Raw genomic sequence first — 19,445 nt, 5'->3', positions numbered from 1 at the left:
ATCTATTCTTCAATCAAAAGATAAATTCATGCATTTTCCGAAGCTTCTTCTTAGTTTATCCTCTATATTTTTTCCTTACGATTATTATTATTATGATATGCACAATTTAATGATGTTTTCTATGGTTTATAAATCAGGTATAAACAAATTATACTTAAACTTACTTAAAGAAAAAATTATGGTACACATTATGAGAATGTACTAAACAATTGATTGAGGTAATGAACAAAAATGAAATCAGTTTTGTTGCTAAGTGATTAATTCATTAATTGTTTACATTCATACATGTGATATTCAATTAGTGGTTGTTTTATTTGTTTAATTAACATGTAAACATATTAGTATACTTGGTTAAACAACTAATTAAGAAGTATCAATCTCATTGAAATCATCTATATATGTATCAGTTGAAATGGCACTTTTTAATCAATCGTACTAATAGTTAGTGTATAAATGGATATAACTGTAATAATTTAATTGTGGAATTGATGAGCCGATTAAAGCTAGATCACCATGGTAAACCTGGAAATATTGGATGATCAAATCGTCTTATTGTGGAACTCCTCAGCAGTGCACATTCACGATCCCACCTCTCGAGATTCGAACACAGGACCTATCGGTCTCGCACACGATCGCTTAACCTCGAGACCACTCATTCGGATGGCATCCAATGGTGTTAATGTTTAACTTCAAACTAATCCACGAAATTCAGTGGCACATTCATCATTGTCATCAGTAAATTACTATCTCACTGCTTCTCGCTAGAACTCCAGGAAATACCTCTTGGCGACCGTCAATAGTGAGTATACGATTATTATACTCACAGAAGGGTTTTTGTTGATATTATGGTAATTCATTTGTTAAATTCATAAGTCAGTGCTCTAGTGATTAAGCGCTTGGGAGCGAGACTAATAGTTCTTGGGTTCGGATATCGCGAGGCCAGATTGTGGATGCTGAGTAGTCCCACAGTGGTATGAAACGGCCTTTCAGTGCTTCCAGGTTATCCATGGTGGTCTAACTTCAATTCACTCATGATCCCAACAGTTGAAAATATCATTTCTTATAACATTTCTGATAAGAATGGAGATAAATAAATGTCCAACTTGAATTGGTACCGATCAATTGAAATAATAAGATTGATACAAGTTACACAATCGAAACTAAACTTTTTTAATTTAGATGTGTAATTATAAAGACATTTGATAGATAGTGAATAGAATATGAACATTGTAAAAAGTATCATTTTTATTTTGCTTTTCAGAAACTATTACTATCATACACTCTCGATTTGACCTGTTTATAAATAAAGAAAATGTGGTAAACACCTTGACCACATTATGGATTTGTTGTATTTTATAACTGTTATATCCTACCGAAGATTAAATGATGGGTAACTTCTGAGATCTATTAATGGAATAATATTCTATTGGTCGAAAACCATGAGAAACAACCTCTTACGAGAAGAGAACAAATCAGCTACTAGCTGAAAAGGAAATTGGGAAAAGACAATGGAAATAGATAGGACATACATTACGCGAATCATCAAACTGCATCACGAGTCAAGCCCTAACTTGGAATCCTGAAGGGAAGCGGAAAGGTGGAAGACCAAAAGCATATTACATCAGGAAATAGAAGCAAATATGAAAAGGATGAATAACAACTGGAGGGAGCTGGAAATGATTGCCCAGGACAGGGTTGTATGGAGAATGCTGGTGAGCGGCCTATGCTCTTTGACGAGGAGTAACAGGATTAATTAATTAATTAATTAAGTAAGTAAGTATTTGATGTTATTTGCGGGAGATAAAAGTTCTAATAATCCAAAGGTCTATTATCGCTAATTAAGCGCAGTATTCCAGTTTTCCAAATGACTATTAACATATTTCGCCAATGTAATATTCTTTAAATCGAATTAATAATCCTACATAATAATTTTATCGGTCTCTAGACCAACCTTAACACTATTAACATTTTATTTCTTTAATCAAATGAAGCAAGAACGAAGATAGAGCTTCAACGTACGCTTGTTATAAACAACATAGGAATCAATTGCTATTCCATAGTGTCTCTAAATAAATAAAGATTCAATATTTATTTCATTCAATATCAAAATTATAATCTATTTTTTCTATGAATTTCATCTCTTCTTCATATACCATAAATTTATATTTTAAGGAACAATTAGCTCGATGTCATCTCTGAAGAGTCTCATACTAAGACGAAACGGTTGTTCAGTGCTTCTAGGTTTTCTAGGGTAATCTAACTTCAATCAACTACTAAATTAATACAATTTACACAAACCTTCATTCTGACAATAATAATAATAATCATATGCTCACTAGTGACTGGCTTTAATGTGTTTAATGGAATTCTAATAAGTCGATGTCACCATTCCAGTCAAAACGTGTCTGTTATCAGGTAGTTACTCACTGAAGACAATAGTGGTCGATCGCGCGATATCATGGATTCGTTTAAGTCAGACATTAACATCGTTGAATACCGGCTCAGTGATCTAGATGTTAAGCATTCTTATGTGAGACCAAAGGTCCTAGATTTTAGTCTCGCGTGTGGGATCGTGAATATGACTTGCTGAGAAGTTTCTTACTGGAACGAAACCATTGTCCAGCGCTTTCAAATCTTCAATGGTGATCTGGCTTAAATCAACTAATGAATTTAATCAATAAATTTACTACAACTTCTACAAACTCTCATTCTGAGAAAAAAATATTTCACTAGTTGAAATCATGAATCAATTGAAGTTAGACTACTATGGAAAAACTGGAAGCACTGGATGGCCATTTCGCCTATTGTCAGACTTTTCAGCTTCAATTGACTCATAATTTCAACTATTGAAATTATTAAAATTTCCATAAAACCCCTTCTGATATGAAAAGAACTATTGATTTAGAAAAAAAAACTACCGAAATAGTTACATAATTGAAAATTTATTTATAATTGTACTTTTATAAAGGTCATTTGAAAATTTTTATCTTTAAAAACAAAGAGAACATGTTGGTAACAAATAATAAATGATGAATAGTGGCTAGCAGTAGAATCCAGGACGCACGTTTCGTCCTATTTGGGACTCGTCAGTTGGATGTACTTGCATCTGAGAGAGTTGATGTTCACTCTGGGACTCGAACCCAGTACCATTCGCTTCAAACACCATCGCATTCTCCACTTAGCTAATGAATCCTGATAGCCACTTGCTTGTGCAATCGGGTGAATTTCAATTCACTTGGTATTGTTTGGTTTGTATCTTCTCATTGAAGTTTAAGACTGCAATTTATCAGTCTGTTATATCAATAACAGTATGCACAGTATGCATATATACTAATAAAAGACTGATCAATTAGTCTTAAACCTCAATGGGAAGATATAATCTAAACAATACCAAGTAAAATAATCAATGATTTAAAGCCGATATTATTTTAGCAATTTTTGTTATTATATCACATGATAGATGATAACTACATTCCATTATTTCAAGGAAAATGTGAATAGGGTACATTGTTTAGTATCATTGTAGTATGAAAAACTGATTTATTTTCTTATTATGTACATATATGTATGGAGAGAGGGTGGGGGAGAGATAGAGAGAGAAAGGGAGAAGGAGAGAGGGAGAGGAACAGGATATTTATCATTCATATATTTCTAACATTTTTCATCTGGGAAATTCCACAGTTTTCAAAAATATTTAACTATTGAATGTTTTTAAATATTATCCAGATGTCCTAGGAAATTCATTTTTACTTGATTTATGAAATAGTTGCTATAGATAATACCTAACCTAAAGATTTGGTTCATAATTATTTAATTATTTACGCGTGTTACTCCTCGTGAAGGAGTATAGGCCGCTCACCAGCATACTCTATCCAACCCTGTCCTGGGCAATCCTTTCCAACTCCTTCCAGTTCCTATTCATCCTTTTCATATCTGCTTCCATTTCCTGGTGTAATGTGTTCTTCGGTCTTCCACCTTTCCGCTTCCCTTCAGGATTCCAAGTTAGTGCTTGACTCGTGATGCAGTTTGACGATTTGCGTAATGTATGTCCTATCTATTTCCATTGTCTTTTCCTAATTTCCTCTCCAGTTGGAAGCTCGTTTGTTCTCTCCCGCAGAAAGCTGTTGCTGATGGTATCCGGCCAATGGATGTTTAGTATATTGCGTAGACAGCTATTTATAAATACTTGTACTTTCTTGATGATGGTTGTAGTAGTTCTCCAAGTTTCAGCTCCATACAGTATAAATAACTATCTTGACGTTCGTATTGAAGATTGCGACTTTGATATTAGTTGACAGACAGTTGTTTTGAGTTTAATATGTTGTTCAATTATATGAATGCTATTCTTGCTTTACCAATTCTCACCTTTACATCAGCATCAGATTCTCCTTATTCATCGATGACGGTGCTTCCCAGGTATGTGAAGGATTCTACATCTTTCGGAGTTTTGCCGTCAAGTGTGATTGAATTGCTGCTCTCTGCATTGTATTTGAGGACCTTGCTATTTCCGTTGTATATGTTGAAGCCTACTGATGATGTGACTGCCTGCCACAATCCTATACTGAAGATTAAAATGAATTGAATTTTTCACTTACTTAAAGAGTGTATTTCAAGCTTACTTTATCTGAATTTGTAGTTTAATGTGTATCTCCTTCCCAAAAATACAAAGTACAAAACCACAGGTAAACATATACAAGTTCAGTAACCTGGCAGATACAATATTCGTAATAACCCCTTAGTTCTTTGATTTTTCTTTCTGATTTTATTGTTTATAATTTATGCTTCATTTATATCATTTATGTATTGTAACTGTAAATGCCTAGGAACAAAACAAAATCTATCCATTTAAGATCATGTGATTATCAACATAATTAGTAAAATGATTAAAATGTCACAAGAAGTTGTTATTTATTTTTGTATATTCACAATGAAATCTCACTTAACTTCATATTTTAAATTGTAAAAGAAACAAACAAACTATTTGAGCATTTCCAGTGACGATTGATTTAATGATCATTTTATTCAATATTCTAATCTAGGTTTTATGGTATCTGGCATTTGTCAACACGATATACCTGTAATCTTAGGGAATTCGTTCCTAGTTGGATACATTTCCACTGGCCTATCCAGTCCGCGACTGACCTCATGTAGGACTGAGATGTACTTATAATTGATTAATCACTGGGTAATGATTATTATCATGTATGTTAGGTCCATCTTAGTGTGTGTCTACTACCTCCAACTACTATCTTATCTCAACATAGTGTAAAGTAATGTCGAGTCACCTAGATTAGTGACCAAAATAATCTAACTGAATATGAAAGTATAGGAGTGTTAGTGGTAGAAGTATGCATACCATGGTAACCACCTCAAATGAAAATGATAAAATAACATTGTTCGGTCAATCAGATGTTGGAATCGATAGATTAACTGAGATTACAGATCGCATATATGAACACACACAAGCTAATTCGAATAGTACCATCAAAAAAACAAAAACGACAGATAGAGTAGACTATTCCGAAAAGAGATTTTACTCTTTATGCTTAAACGTGACAAACTTCAGAGGTGCGCACAGACACGCCAATATTATCACAACGTACATAGAAACGCGAAAACTAGGTCGATGATCAGTAGACGCAGGAACACTGAGATATGCTGGTATCATTAAATGTTTGAGAACCGAGCTATGCAGTGTGTGGTGGTCCCCAAACAAAAGGAGCTTACACAAAATATATTGATACACTAGGTTAACACTGATATACCAAAACGGATTAATGATTAAGAAACCTAGAGGTCTGTCCGTTAGTAAAAACAAAGGTAATGAAATACCGTTAGCAATACAAAAGGTATATTAAACAAAACAGACGCTAACAGTTACTATAGAATGAATGTTACTTGTTAACTGCCTCGTGAGGACAACGACCACAAACTGAGTTCACTTGGTTGACAGGTGTTCCTCTGCAAGTGACTGCACCAAAGACATAATGAGGAAGACGGAGTCCAATAGTATTATACAATAGTAATCCGTGCCCAAAAGTCCAACGTTGAGTGGAAAGGCCTATAATGATGTTATAATACTATTATAGTCTTCAATCAAAACGGTGGCCAATAAAACAGAAGAACAAACGGCGTAGGTATTGTTCTATATTTTAAACAACCCGGTAGTAGAAGTGTATATCATTCATCGAAACAATTATTATCGTCTTTTTAAACAAGTGATACAGCAAAACAACAGATATTGGATAAAAATGTGGTTACAAATAAAGTGTGACAAATTAGAGAAAAATGTGTTTTTAATTTTTGTTGTTACAAAAATCACTGAATATATGTCACCATATAACTCCCTCCCTAGGGCATGCGTCGGTGAAAGTATGCCCGACGTAAAATTCTAAATGCTTTGGAGGGAGGAGAAAATTACAGAACGAAAAGGGTAAACAAATGTGTTTTTTTTTTAAAAAAAATAATACGTGTATATATATTTAAGAACAAAATGTTTGTCTTGTAGTAAAGAGACTTTAATGTATATAAAAAGTTTAACAACAATAATGGTGTATAATAATAATAATAATAATAATAATATCATTAGTAATAACGGTAATTAAATTGAGAGTTCATCGAAAAGTGTAAATACATATATAAATTGTGTAAACAATTAGTGATAAACTGAACGAGTCCAACGAAATTGTATATATTTGCACAATTAATAATAAACATCATATAAAACGCATACACATGTAGAGAGAAACACAATGAATTTATCAATATTAGTAGTACACAAGAATTTTTTTAGAAAAAAATGCTTGCAAAAAAAATGGTATTAGTAACTCTGCTAACATAGATATTTAATCATATTACAGGTAATGACAGAATAAAGATTAAGTAATTAATTCAACATAACGTTTAGGAAAATGTACATGTCTTCCTGAACGAGTTGTTTTCGTAGAAGTTAAAGTGTCGGAACTAGGATTTAAATTTGTGGGAACTGTAACCTTAGAACTGTCTGTTTTACCGAATATTGATTTCGTCGGAGTTGGTGAAGAATTATTTGGAAACACTGGAAGCTGCGTTGTGTGATCGCCGCTGTCTTTAGACGGCTTTCGGCTGTCATGTGTTTCAGATTCTATAAAAGCAGGTTTTATCCTGTCGATCGAAACTGTTTCTTTTTTCCGTTCTTATTGATTGTGAAATATTTTGTTTGCCTCTCAACTACTTCAAATGGTCCTTCATAAGGATGTTGTAGAGGGCGTCTTACGGAGTCAACACGAACAAATACAAATTTACACGTATTTAGATGTTTGCTAACTTGCTATTTTAAGACAACAGGCCGAGGTGCAACAGGTTTAATGTTATTCATATGGCTCATTAGTCTTTCGCAAAAAGAAGTGGGATCCGTACATACGGGTTTGCCATTATGCGTCACTAGCTGCCCCGGTAAGGTTAAATTAGCTCCATAGACGAGCTGTGCCGGAGTACATTGTAGGTCTTCTTTAATTGTGGAACGTATGCTTAGTAAAATAAGAGGTAGAGATTCACTCCATCTAGAAACATCAGGTTGTACCATCAATGAGCTTTTTAGTTGTCTGTGGAATCGTTCCACTAGTCCATTCGCTGCTGGATGGTATGCTGTTGTAGTGATGTGATGGATTCCTAAAATGCGGGTGAATTCATTGAAGAGGTGAGATTGAAACTGTGAACCTCTGTCAGAAGTAACTGTAGAAGGTACACCAAAATTAGCGATCCATCTGTCGAGGAATACAGCAGCAACATTTTCCGCGGAGATATCTTTTATTGGGCATGCAATTGGCCATCTAGTGAAACGGTCCACTGCAGTAAAAATGTAAGTGAATCCATTAGATGGAGGCAGAGGACCAACTAAATCAACATGAACATGTTGAAAACGATGGTCGGGTAGACTAAATGCTGACGGTGTTGTAATCGTATGTCTATGTATTTTACTGCGTTGACATTGTACACAAGTCCTGGTCCATTGTTTTATATTTGCATTCATCTTTGGCCAGACAAATCTTTCGGCAATCAGTTTTACAGTAGCACGAATCCCTGGATGGGATAGTGAGTGAAGACAATCAAAAACTCTTTTTCTGTACACTATTGGCACAAAAGGTCTGTGCGTTCCAGTAGAAGTATCACAAATGATAGTAGAGTCAGAATGCGGTATAGGAACACTTTTTAAGGACAAGCTCGAACTTTGTTTACAAGCATCAAGGTCTGGATCATCTGTCTGCAAACGTGCCATGTCTAATAAATCGATTCCTTTGGTGAAGGAAATTGCATCGACGTTGAAACGTGACAAAGTATCCGCAACAACATTTGACTCGCCTTTTATAAACTGTATGTTGGTCGAAAATTGGGAAATATAATCCAATTGTCGCATTTCTCTAGGGAATAACGGTCACTTTTCGCGTTAAAGGCATAGGTTAAAGGTTTGTGATCAGTGAGTATCACAAAGTCTCTGCCTTGCAGTAAATGGTTAAAATGTTTAGCAGCTAGATAAATAGCCAATAGCTCTCTACCGAAAGTGCTATATCGAGTTTGGGTTGGTTCTAGCTTCTTTGAAAAGAAGGCAAGTGGTTTGACCTCATTATTAACTCGCTGTTGTAGTACTGCACCTACTGCTGCCTGTGATGCATCTGTACACAGAATTAGTGTTGCTTCCGGATCAGGGCTTAAGTAGGTCAGCATGGTAGTAGAAGCGATTGCTGTTTTAGCTGCAGAAAAGGCATCTTTCGCTTGGGAGGGTAATGTGAACTTTTTGACTTTACCTTTTAACACCTCCGTCAAAGGTTGTAGGATGGCTGAGCAATGTGGAATAAAGCGACGATAAAAATTTATCATCCCTAAGAAACGTCGAAGTTTATTCCATGAGTCTGGTTCTGGAAAATTCTTGATGGCTTCTATTTTTGTATCCAAAGGTTTAATTCCACGTTTGTCGATCAAGTGACCTAAAAACTCTAAACTCTCAACTCCGAAAATACATTTGGATGGGTTAATCACTATGCCATATTTCTGAAATCTTTCGAATAATTGATGTAGGTGATCAGCGTGTTCATGAATCGAACTGCTAGCTATTAAGACATCATCAATATACACGAAAACAAAATCTAGTCCTTTAGTGACCTCATCCATAAATCGTTGAAATGTTTGTGCGGCGTTCTTTAATCCAAAAGGCATTCTTAGGAATTCAAACAAACCAAATGGAGTAATGATGGCTGTTTTTGCTATGTCCTCGGATGCTACTGGAATCTGGTGGTACGCTCGCACAAGATCAATTTTAGAAAAAATTTGCTTGCCATGTGAGGTGACCCGTTCGCATGCTAAGCGAGCGAGAGCCATAACAAAGCAATTTTGACACGTATGGAAGATGGCTGGGAAGCCAACTCCCATACGTGTCAAAATTGCTTTGTTATGGCTCTCGCTCGCTTAGCATGCGAACGGGTCACCTCATTGGTGAGCCCGACGTGATATGATTGCGAAAATGTCATAAGTTAATGACAGCACGAACAAGATTAATAATTCCACATTCGCACGATCTAAATAGAAGTCAGATCACGTCGGGCTCACCAATGAAGTGGTCCGTTTTATCTGACTCCAAGATTGTATAAATGTTTGCTGTCACCTATTCTCGTATATAATCGTCGACTTAATCGCGTTATCCAATAACGGAATTAAATAAGTCGAATAACGAGAATTGATTTGTGAATACATATATTTGTATATGAAGTGAATGAAACAGAGCCAAGCAAAACGACGCACAGGGAGGATGGCTGGGAAGCCAACTCCATTTTAGTCGAGCGTTACTCAATATTTATAGTCAGACAAAATTAAGCTACAGACATGTGATCAATAGGATAAGACGGGCACACACATATACGCTCATATAAAAACAGTCAAGACTGACAAGCGAATAAATGACAAGGTCAAAATATGGCTCAAGTAAAATGAATAGAATGGGATGTCCGAAAGCTAAAATAAGGTATATGGGCTTGGCATAATAACTGACACTACACATGCAAAGTGAGAGAAAAATCATGTAAATGAGGGATTGGGTAGTGATCCGGTAATGTCAGGTTGTTCAATGATCTATAATCACCACAGGGTCGCCAATCTTTGTCTCGCTTGGGCACCATGTGGAGTGGGGATGCCCAGGGGCTACTTGACGGACGTATCATACCTAGCTGCATCATATGATCAAACTCAGCTTTTGCAACATTCAGTTTGTCTGGTGGTAATCGGCGTGGACGTGCCGAAGTTGGTTGACCTTTTGTGATGATCCGGTGTACTACAGAATGTTGGACAGTGTTTTCACTGTAGTCTGGTTTCGTTATTTTGGGAAATTTAGATAGAATGGTGGCGAATATGTCGTTCCCTGGGGTGTCAATTTTAATACTATGTATGTGGTAGTCCGACTGAATTCCCTGGATTTGAAGGTTCGTGCAGGAATCAATAAGTTTTCTTCTCTTAACGTCAACTAGTAGGTTGTAGAAACTTAGAAAATCTGCACCTAGTATAGGGTGACGGACATCCGCAATAATAAACACCCAGGTTAAATTACGTCTAATTCCCAAGTCTAATGTTAGAAATTGTTCGCCAAATGTCTTTATTTCGGTTTTATTAGCTGCCCTTAGGGTATATTTTCCACTCTTAGCAATAGGTTTATTGGCTAAGGTAACTGGGATGACACTAACTTCAGCTCCAGTATCTACTAAGAATTTGTACCCTGAAGTTTTAACAAGAACGTGGAAAAGACGAGTAGGCGCACGACCAGAAACATTTGTCGCTACCATGGTTTGGTTGACACGTTTTGGTGAGGAAAATGACTTGAAAAATTTACAAGACGTAACACATTTCCTAGCTTTGTCACCATATTTTTTATGGTACCAACATATGTTGTCGTCGTTTTTGTTTCCTTTTGAGTTATTTCGATTTTTACTCCCTCGAGAACAAGAACGAGGTCTTGTAGATGTGAAACTGGAGATTAATAATTGTAGTGCATCCAGTTTATTTTCAAGACTAGCGACAGTTCGTTCATGTTGTGCTCGTAGTTCGCCTAGTTCAGCAGTTAACGATGCTATGGTGGGAGTTTGCTTATCGTTCGAAGTTTCTGATATTGCCTGTACGTAAGGTGTTGTACCGGGTGTAACTTCTAAAATTTTATCGGCCATGTTAGCAAGACTCTCTAAATCTGATGTTTGGCTAGAGGCACAAAGAATTTGCCTAACTACTGTTGGCAAACGTTGTAGCCAAATCTCCTTGAGGAAGGCGTCATCAAATTTATATGGGCCAGCTAATTGTCTCATGTGTCGTAATAATTGAGACGGTGGTTTGTCGCCTAGCTCACAATGGTGCAGTAATTGCTGTAATCTCTTTTCATCAGATAATGAGGTACGTTGAATAATTGCCTGCTTCAATTGATCATATGGATTCGGTGCAGGAATATTATCTATCAAATCTGACACCTCAGATGCAACTTCAGTGGGTAGTAATCCAAGCACAAAAGAGTATTTAGATGCCTGTGAGCGTATGTTGCGACGCTGAAATTGTACTTCTACTTGCGCAAACCAAATGCGAGGATTTAATCGGCTGAATGGGGGCACATTTATCAAATTTAGAGCATGTAGCTCCGCTGAAATGTTATCCTGGCTAATGCCTTCAGTTTCGGATGAGTACATTACGAATATAAGAAAATTTAAATACTACCAAGGGTAAAATAACGCCATAATGTCTGTAAGTGAACTCAAAAGTAGTTGAGAGAGAGAAAAAATTTTACGGGCTCACCAAATTTGTGGTGGTCCCCAAACAAAAGGAGCTTACACAAAATATATTGATACACTAGGTTAACACTGATATACCAAAACGGATTAATGATTAAGAAACCTAGAGGTCTGTCCGTTAGTAAAAACAAAGGTAATGAAATACCGTTAGCAATACAAAAGGTATATTAAACAAAACAGACGCTAACAGTTACTATAGAATGAATGTTACTTGTTAACTGCCTCGTGAGGACAACGACCACAAACTGAGTTCACTTGGTTGACAGGTGTTCCTCTGCAAGTGACTGCACCAAAGACATAATGAGGAAGACGGAGTCCAATAGTATTATACAATAGTAATCCGTGCCCAAAAGTCCAACGTTGAGTGGAAAGGCCTATAATGATGTTATAATACTATTATAGTCTTCAATCAAAACGGTGGCCAATAAAACAGAAGAACAAACGGCGTAGGTATTGTTCTATATTTTAAACAACCCGGTAGTAGAAGTGTATATCATTCATCGAAACAATTATTATCGTCTTTTTAAACAAGTGATACAGCAAAACAACAGATATTGGATAAAAATGTGGTTACAAATAAAGTGTGACAAATTAGAGAAAAATGTGTTTTTAATTTTTGTTGTTACAAAAATCACTGAATATATGTCACCATAAGTGTCAGCCACATTGCGATTCCATTAGCTATGACAGAACAAACCTGCCGGTGACCGATGAGGGCTCCTGCTGTTGGCCTAAACTTACGAGGCAGTCACTTGTTCTACATCCAAGGTTGAGCAACAGAAGCGCTACCTTTAATAAGCACAGAAGTATCTTATCCTTGGATGACAGTGAGAACAAACAACCTGACTTCACGTTTGTATTAAGAACTGTGAATACAACTGAGATAAGAACGTGCGGCACCAGATGAATCACGTCGGGATCATCACTATGATTTTTAACTGACTCCATTGATAATCAACAATGATGATCGTAAATTATAAATTCTTACTGAATTCGCATACATCTTATCGACATAACAGGTTCAGAATACAAGTCGGAATATGAATACTACGGGTACATATACTTCAAGCATTCGTATGACCAGACAAACCAAGAGAATCAATGAGCAAATGAAGTATGCAGAGTCTTTTAATGGAATCGTACATAATTCACACGTAAATAGAATGAAGAAAGCAATTCAGATATATGCATAAACAAAGCACACAATAACATATACGAATATAATTAACATGGAAACGAATGAGAAAAGCACATCTGTAAAAGGTCAGAATTATTTAGGAGAAACGGTATTGTAAGAAGGCAAAAATAACCTAATAGTTAAATGTTATCTGATTTATTATACATCCAAAAGCTAGAATAATTTGTGTACGGATATAAAAATAATTGCTAGTGTATCTGGTTATGTGGTTGGGAAATTAATCTTGCATGTTGTGTTGAAACCTAAATGGATATGTAAACCTAAGTTGTAACAGGTAAACCTCACTGACGAGTGCCTAATAGCATGAAACCTAGGTTTAGGGTTTTCTGTTGACTAACCCCAACCATCATCTTCTCTCAACATACTGCATGCAATCTCGAGTCACCTAGATTGGTGGCCATATTGCAATTTGGTCGATAGGATTCGATCTGCATTAAGAAGGACCTAACATACATGACAGTGATCACAACCCAGTGATTAGTCAACTGCAAATGTTTTAATTACTAGGCAACATCTAAGTGTATCATTGACTATGAAACATTTTGTCCATCTTATTAGATAAACCTACCATTGATACACTGAAAGAATAAATAACACAAAGTAGATAGATCCATTATCTTGAGAATCTTGAAAATCTTATGCATACTTTACATCTTTTGATATCAAATTGACTTTGATTGAATTGAATCTAAACTAGTTCTCACATTGAAATTAATTAGTTAAGCAGTTGGAACAGTGCAGATTGCAGTTATCTAGTTAATATGAAACTGTGGCATTTAAGTTATGAACACTATGACAAATAATTCAGTGATTCCCTACTTGAAAAATTCAAAATTATGATCCGGACGATTTCTACACATTGATCTTTGTGTGATTGAAGATTTCGAAATTAACCAAGGGATCATTTGAAAGAGTATATATATGAGGAATTTAAAATAAGAAGGAAAAATTACCCAACTGATCGTAAGGTTCTCCCAGCTATGCAGGACAGTCTACTTCACCTCTCAAAATCCTCTTATTCATTTAGAACATGTAATTAAGTTGAAGAGATTTATTATCGACATGTTCTCTCATCGGGTGTTTCATACTATCAGACTAGCTGCTTTAAATGTTTCCAAATAACATATGTTTGTTGCAGTTGACCCCAACCGTTGTTACTTCCTTGACGTGGTGGTCGGGCTTGCCTATCGTGATGAAGCAACCGAGCTATACTGGCTGGAACAACCGTTCCTCAAGGTCCTACCATGTCAGACAGGTCGATTGAAGAGTGGTAAGACTAAAACCAAAAAAGCCAAGGTCCGAAGGCGAAGTCGTACTACTGACTGTACAGAGGTGTGACAGCAGAAAGTTGTTTCCTTCAGATAACCAGCATGACAGTGATGCTGCCTTCACACAAGGAGGGGTGGGTTAGGAAAGGTCGACCTCAAAATGCACACCTCGCCTTATCCCACGGATATCCGTCTCCGGCGTTAAGGCCGCAACAAGTACGGAGCTAACACAAAAATTACCCATAAAAAGGTCGTGTGTTAACAGTCTCAAGCAGTTGTCCCTGGGCACAGTGGTCACACTCTCAGGTTACTAAAACCACCTCCCGTCTAGTTTCCTTTTCAGATACCTCCAGAAGAATCCCTCACGATATGGGCGACCGGAAAGTGATAACAGCCCTCACATCTCTAACAGCACTCAAGACCACTACAATGGGTGAATGCAATCAGGTAAATACTCTTGATGTTTATCCCAATAATTTTACTGGACTAAATTTTCCGAAGACACATGGTAAAGCATACACCATATTTCGATAACTCGTCTTTTGAGAATGTTACTTTTCACACTCGTCTTTGGTCATCAAAAGAACATCTCTCTCGCTCTTCACCAATCAAATGAACTATTTACTACGTATCGGAATAAAATTCACTGAAACTATCAGTTACACAACACTGATCAAACTGTGTGGTTGGACTAAACAGCTCATGCGTTTAATTATTGACGGGCATTTTGGTGCTGCTTATTCATATTTAATATGGATACGGTGAATACATGTTTAAAAGGTATTGACTAAGCTGGATATTTGTTTTTAAACTTAATTTAGTAACCTATAATCTATTAATACAAGCAACTGTTTCAAATCAGATTGCCTTTTAATTTTGGTCTAAAACGGTGACTTAGATATTGAGTCTACGAGTGAAAACGTAGACTGGTTTAGTGAATCCCTTTATGACGATACTCATATTTGGTACTGCTCCTATAAACATTTTATAACTTATAACCTTTATGCTTTGTTAATGTATAATTTAATGATACCGTCAATTAGAGAACAGTGAATTACCAACCGGACCAATGACGCATAAAACACGTACGAGCAATCTAGAGTCCTTAACCGTACTTCTTCCTGCTTAGCCTGTACAATATGAATCAGTTATATCAAACATACTAAGTTTATGTACCAATCAAACAGACCACAACCTACCAATAAAATAGAAAACAACATTTGTACAAGATCTAGACAAAAAGCCTGTGAATGTGGGAGGTAGTAATTGATAAACTGGGCCTTACTCAAGAATGGTAAATCGTATAATAATAGTTCACAGGTTAAAATAAAGCTCATAATAAGAGGGACACGAATATGAATAGTGTAGTTATTTAGCAATGATATAAGATAAAAGTATACGTATAGTATTGGTCCATAAATGGATCCCCAAAGTTATCATTCGTTATTCTGATCGGGATATAACATGAAGTCTATATGGTGTCTGGTTTTCCTGTGAAACGGCATTGAGCTTTACTGCCTTGGTAGTCTCTGGCTCTCCTGTTGAACGGGATTGAGCTGTACTGTTTTGGTTGGCACATGAACGCTCGGATAGTGTCTGGTTCTCCTCTAAACCAATGTAAAAATACCTTTGGCCCACAAAGATATATATATATATATATGAGATTAAACCATCTTCTAGTTAAAATTATAAACCTAACATAATATATAGATTGTTCAGTCATTTGGACTAATGACTAGATTCCAATTTGATCTATAGAATTCGATTATCACTAAAGAACGAAAAAAACAAACATGAAGTTAATTACTGCTTAATGAGAGATAGATTGTAAATATCTCAGTCTTATAGGAGGTCAGTCGTCACTTGAATTACTCAGTTATAAATTTTAACAATTTGAGACTGAATAATGCTGGTTCAAATACCACAAAGAGTATTGATTTTCTAAAGATTGTTGACAGGATTTGACTAACATGAAACCTATATAGAGAGTTTCAAGTCAACCACCTCTGAATAACTAATTATCAATAATACTAAACAATACATCAAGATGTGATCATCTTATATGAGATCATTTAAGTGTACACCTTGAAATGGAGGTTTAATCAAGTTTTATATCTTACGATACTGAACATTCTGAATAATTTAAACTTTCTGCTACAATATCCAAATATTTAACCTGGGAACTCATCTGTACACTGAAATAGTTTATATGATATTCTGTTGACCTGGTACTTTAACTCTGTGTGGCTATTATTATTATTATTATTATTATTATTATTATTATTATTATTATTATTATTATTATTATTATTTTGTTATATCCCGATCAGAATAACGAATGATAACTTTGGGGATCCATTTATGGACCAATACTATACGTATACTTTTATCTTATATCATTGCTAAATAACTACACTATTCATATTCGTGTCCCTCTTATTATGAGCTTTATTTTAACCTGTGAACTATTATTATACGATTTACCATTCTTGAGTAAGGCCCAGTTTATCAATTACTACCTCCCACATTCACAGGCTTTTTGTCTAGATCTTGTACAAATGTTGTTTTCTATTTTATTGGTAGGTTGTGGTCTGTTTGATTGGTACATAAACTTAGTATATTTGAAATACATGATTCATATCTCGGAGGCCGAGATTGGTGATCTGGAATCAATGGGCAGGACTAGGCGGAAAGCAGGACCAATAAGCACTCTAAACTGCTCTCACAGATTTTATGCGTCATTGGTCCGGTTGATAATTCATTGTTCTCTAATTCACGGTATCATTACATCATAGATTAACAGAGCATACAGGCTACAAGTTATAACACTTCAATGCTACAATCTGAATCGTACAATTAAATCCTGGTACGACTGACTAAATATTCCTTTGAAAATTTTTTACTGATACATTTCTATATCATAAAATTACATTTAAAATTAGTATAATTTTCTTGTTTAAGATCAGTACAAAGTTAAATTTTGTAAATTATACACTTATGAAATCGATTAGAATAGAAACGACTATAACCTGAAGTATATAAAAAGAGAGAAAGAAGAGAAGAGAAGAAAGAAAGAAAGAAAGAACCAAGCAAGGAAGGAAGGAAGGTAACCAAATTGAGTCAATCAATCAATCAATCAATCAATCAATCAATCAATATGATCTCGTCTGGTAATCATGTCCTATTTATATTTAATTAATAATGACACTTGTTTATAATAAAAAAATTTTTTTCTCTTTTCAATTTCTTCTTATGTCATAAAAAACAAAAATGATCGATTTGATTCAATCGAGGTTTTATATTTATTTATTTATTTATTTATTTATTCAATTAATATGAAAAAAAACAAACTATTTCATGAATAAAAGTTGAAATCAAATTTAAGTAAATAAGTAAAAGATCAATAAAAAGAAAGAAAAGAAAGAAAAAGAATAAAGAATAGATATGGATAAAGAAGTTTTTTCATTCATTTAATCAAAACATAAAACACATAAAAGATGAATATTTTAAAAGAGAAAGAACGAGAGAGACAGCGAGAGAGAGAGAGAAAATCTTCTTCATCTAATAGAACGATGTTTTTTTTCATTTCATCTTTATCTCTTTATTGTTTGCTATTATTTGCATTATTCTTAAGTTTACATAATGAACTAAAATACAAACTATTGTAGTGGTAGTCCTAGTTGCTGTCGTAGTAGTAGTAGTAGTAGTCGTAGCCGTATTAGTCGTAGTATTCGCAGCCGTAATCGTCGTCGTTGTCGTATTCGTAGTAGTAATGGACATTGTATTTTTTGTTACGATCTATCATGTTTAATTTTGATGTTCCAATATTCAGTAAGCTAATTTAAAGAGTAATCTAAAAGTGAAAAAGATTAAGAAATGACTAGATATAAAGCTAGAAAGCAGTTGATAGCGTAGACAGGATAACACAATAGAAGGTTCTTCGACACTATGGTGTGTCTGAGAAAATAGTCAATGTCATACGGAATTCCTATGATGGATTAGGCTGTAAAATCGTGCATCCAGAACAATTGACAAACTCTTCGAAGTAAAGACCGGTGTCAGGCAAGGATGCTTACTTTCATCCTCTCGCTTTCTCCTGGTGATCGACTGCATTATGATGACGTCAACATCTAGAGAGGAAAAATGTGATACAGTGGACACATATGACACAACTGGAAGATCTAGACTTCGCAGATGATCTGGCTCTTTTGTCTCACACACAACTACAAATGCAGGGGTAGACAACCAGTGTAGCAACAATAGGCCTCAACATACACAAACGGAAAACAAGATTATCCGATACAACACAACATGCATCAATTCAATGTTAAAAACACAAAGTTCACCAAAGGGGTCTATTTTCAACGAATTTATTATCAAGCTGTACAATCATATATAAATGAAAGTAATAGTTCCATGAGGAAATATGGATAAGGAATAACCAAGATGATGTAATAGAAGGATTACAATGCTAGATTACGTAATACGAATAGTAACAATAGACTTAATAAGTTAGTAACCAATTATCATCAAATGAATGTAGTAAGATGATTAAAATGTTTATGTTACAATAACTGGTGGGAATTAAAGGTAATAGAAGTACAAAATTAAGTGAAGTGATATCATGAACAATTATGAATAAAATAACAAGTGTATGAGACATAAGTAAAGTGAAAAATGCAACGGTAATAATAATAATGATTAAAGCCAAGGTAACGATAACGATAGGACGTAATTCTTTTGTACGCATAGTTGTGGCTTGGGCTCATCGATGGTAAGAGCTTCGGTTATTTTGATGGGGTTTTGTTCCTTGAGCTGGATGGTTTGGTCGTGAAACTTTCATCGTTCTTCTGAACGACATCATCATCAGAAACCTCTGAGCTACAAATCTTCTTCATCAGCTTCGGTTATTATTAGGAGTTGAATACGAAGAAATCAAGGGTAGACTTGGACGAATCGTATATACAACCTTAAAATCAAACTGTGGATCGATAGAATGATTACAGTCGATTAGATATTCGATTATGGAACTTCTAACTGCTTTCCTCTCACCCTTGTAGAACCACACTTTTCAATTACCTATCAGTTTCCTTATGCTCTATATAGATAAACTATACTGTAATCATTTACTTTATGTATTATTCTTGACAAGAAGTTTATCTACTAACAGAGAGAGTTTATTCACTT

The 19,445-nt window shown here is 35.2% G+C and overlaps 1 protein-coding gene across 1 annotated transcript; it reads right to left on the bottom strand.

The window, feature by feature from the left end:
• Positions 1-9,714: 9,714 nt before the first annotated feature.
• MS3_00002505 (uncharacterized protein) lies at positions 9,715-12,280 on the bottom strand. Its single transcript, XM_051210106.1, has one exon. The coding sequence runs from the start codon at positions 11,688-11,690 to the stop codon at positions 10,023-10,025; it is 1,668 nt and encodes a 555-aa protein (XP_051064155.1). The 5' UTR covers positions 11,691-12,280; the 3' UTR covers positions 9,715-10,022.
• Positions 12,281-19,445: the final 7,165 nt, after the last annotated feature.

The sequence above is a fragment of the Schistosoma haematobium genome (genome assembly GCF_000699445.3).
Source record: "Schistosoma haematobium chromosome Unknown HiC_scaffold_14, whole genome shotgun sequence".
Classification (NCBI taxonomy): domain Eukaryota; kingdom Metazoa; phylum Platyhelminthes; class Trematoda; order Strigeidida; family Schistosomatidae; genus Schistosoma; species Schistosoma haematobium.
Note: the sequence above shows the minus strand (reverse complement) of the source record. Positions and strands in the feature narration are given on the sequence as shown.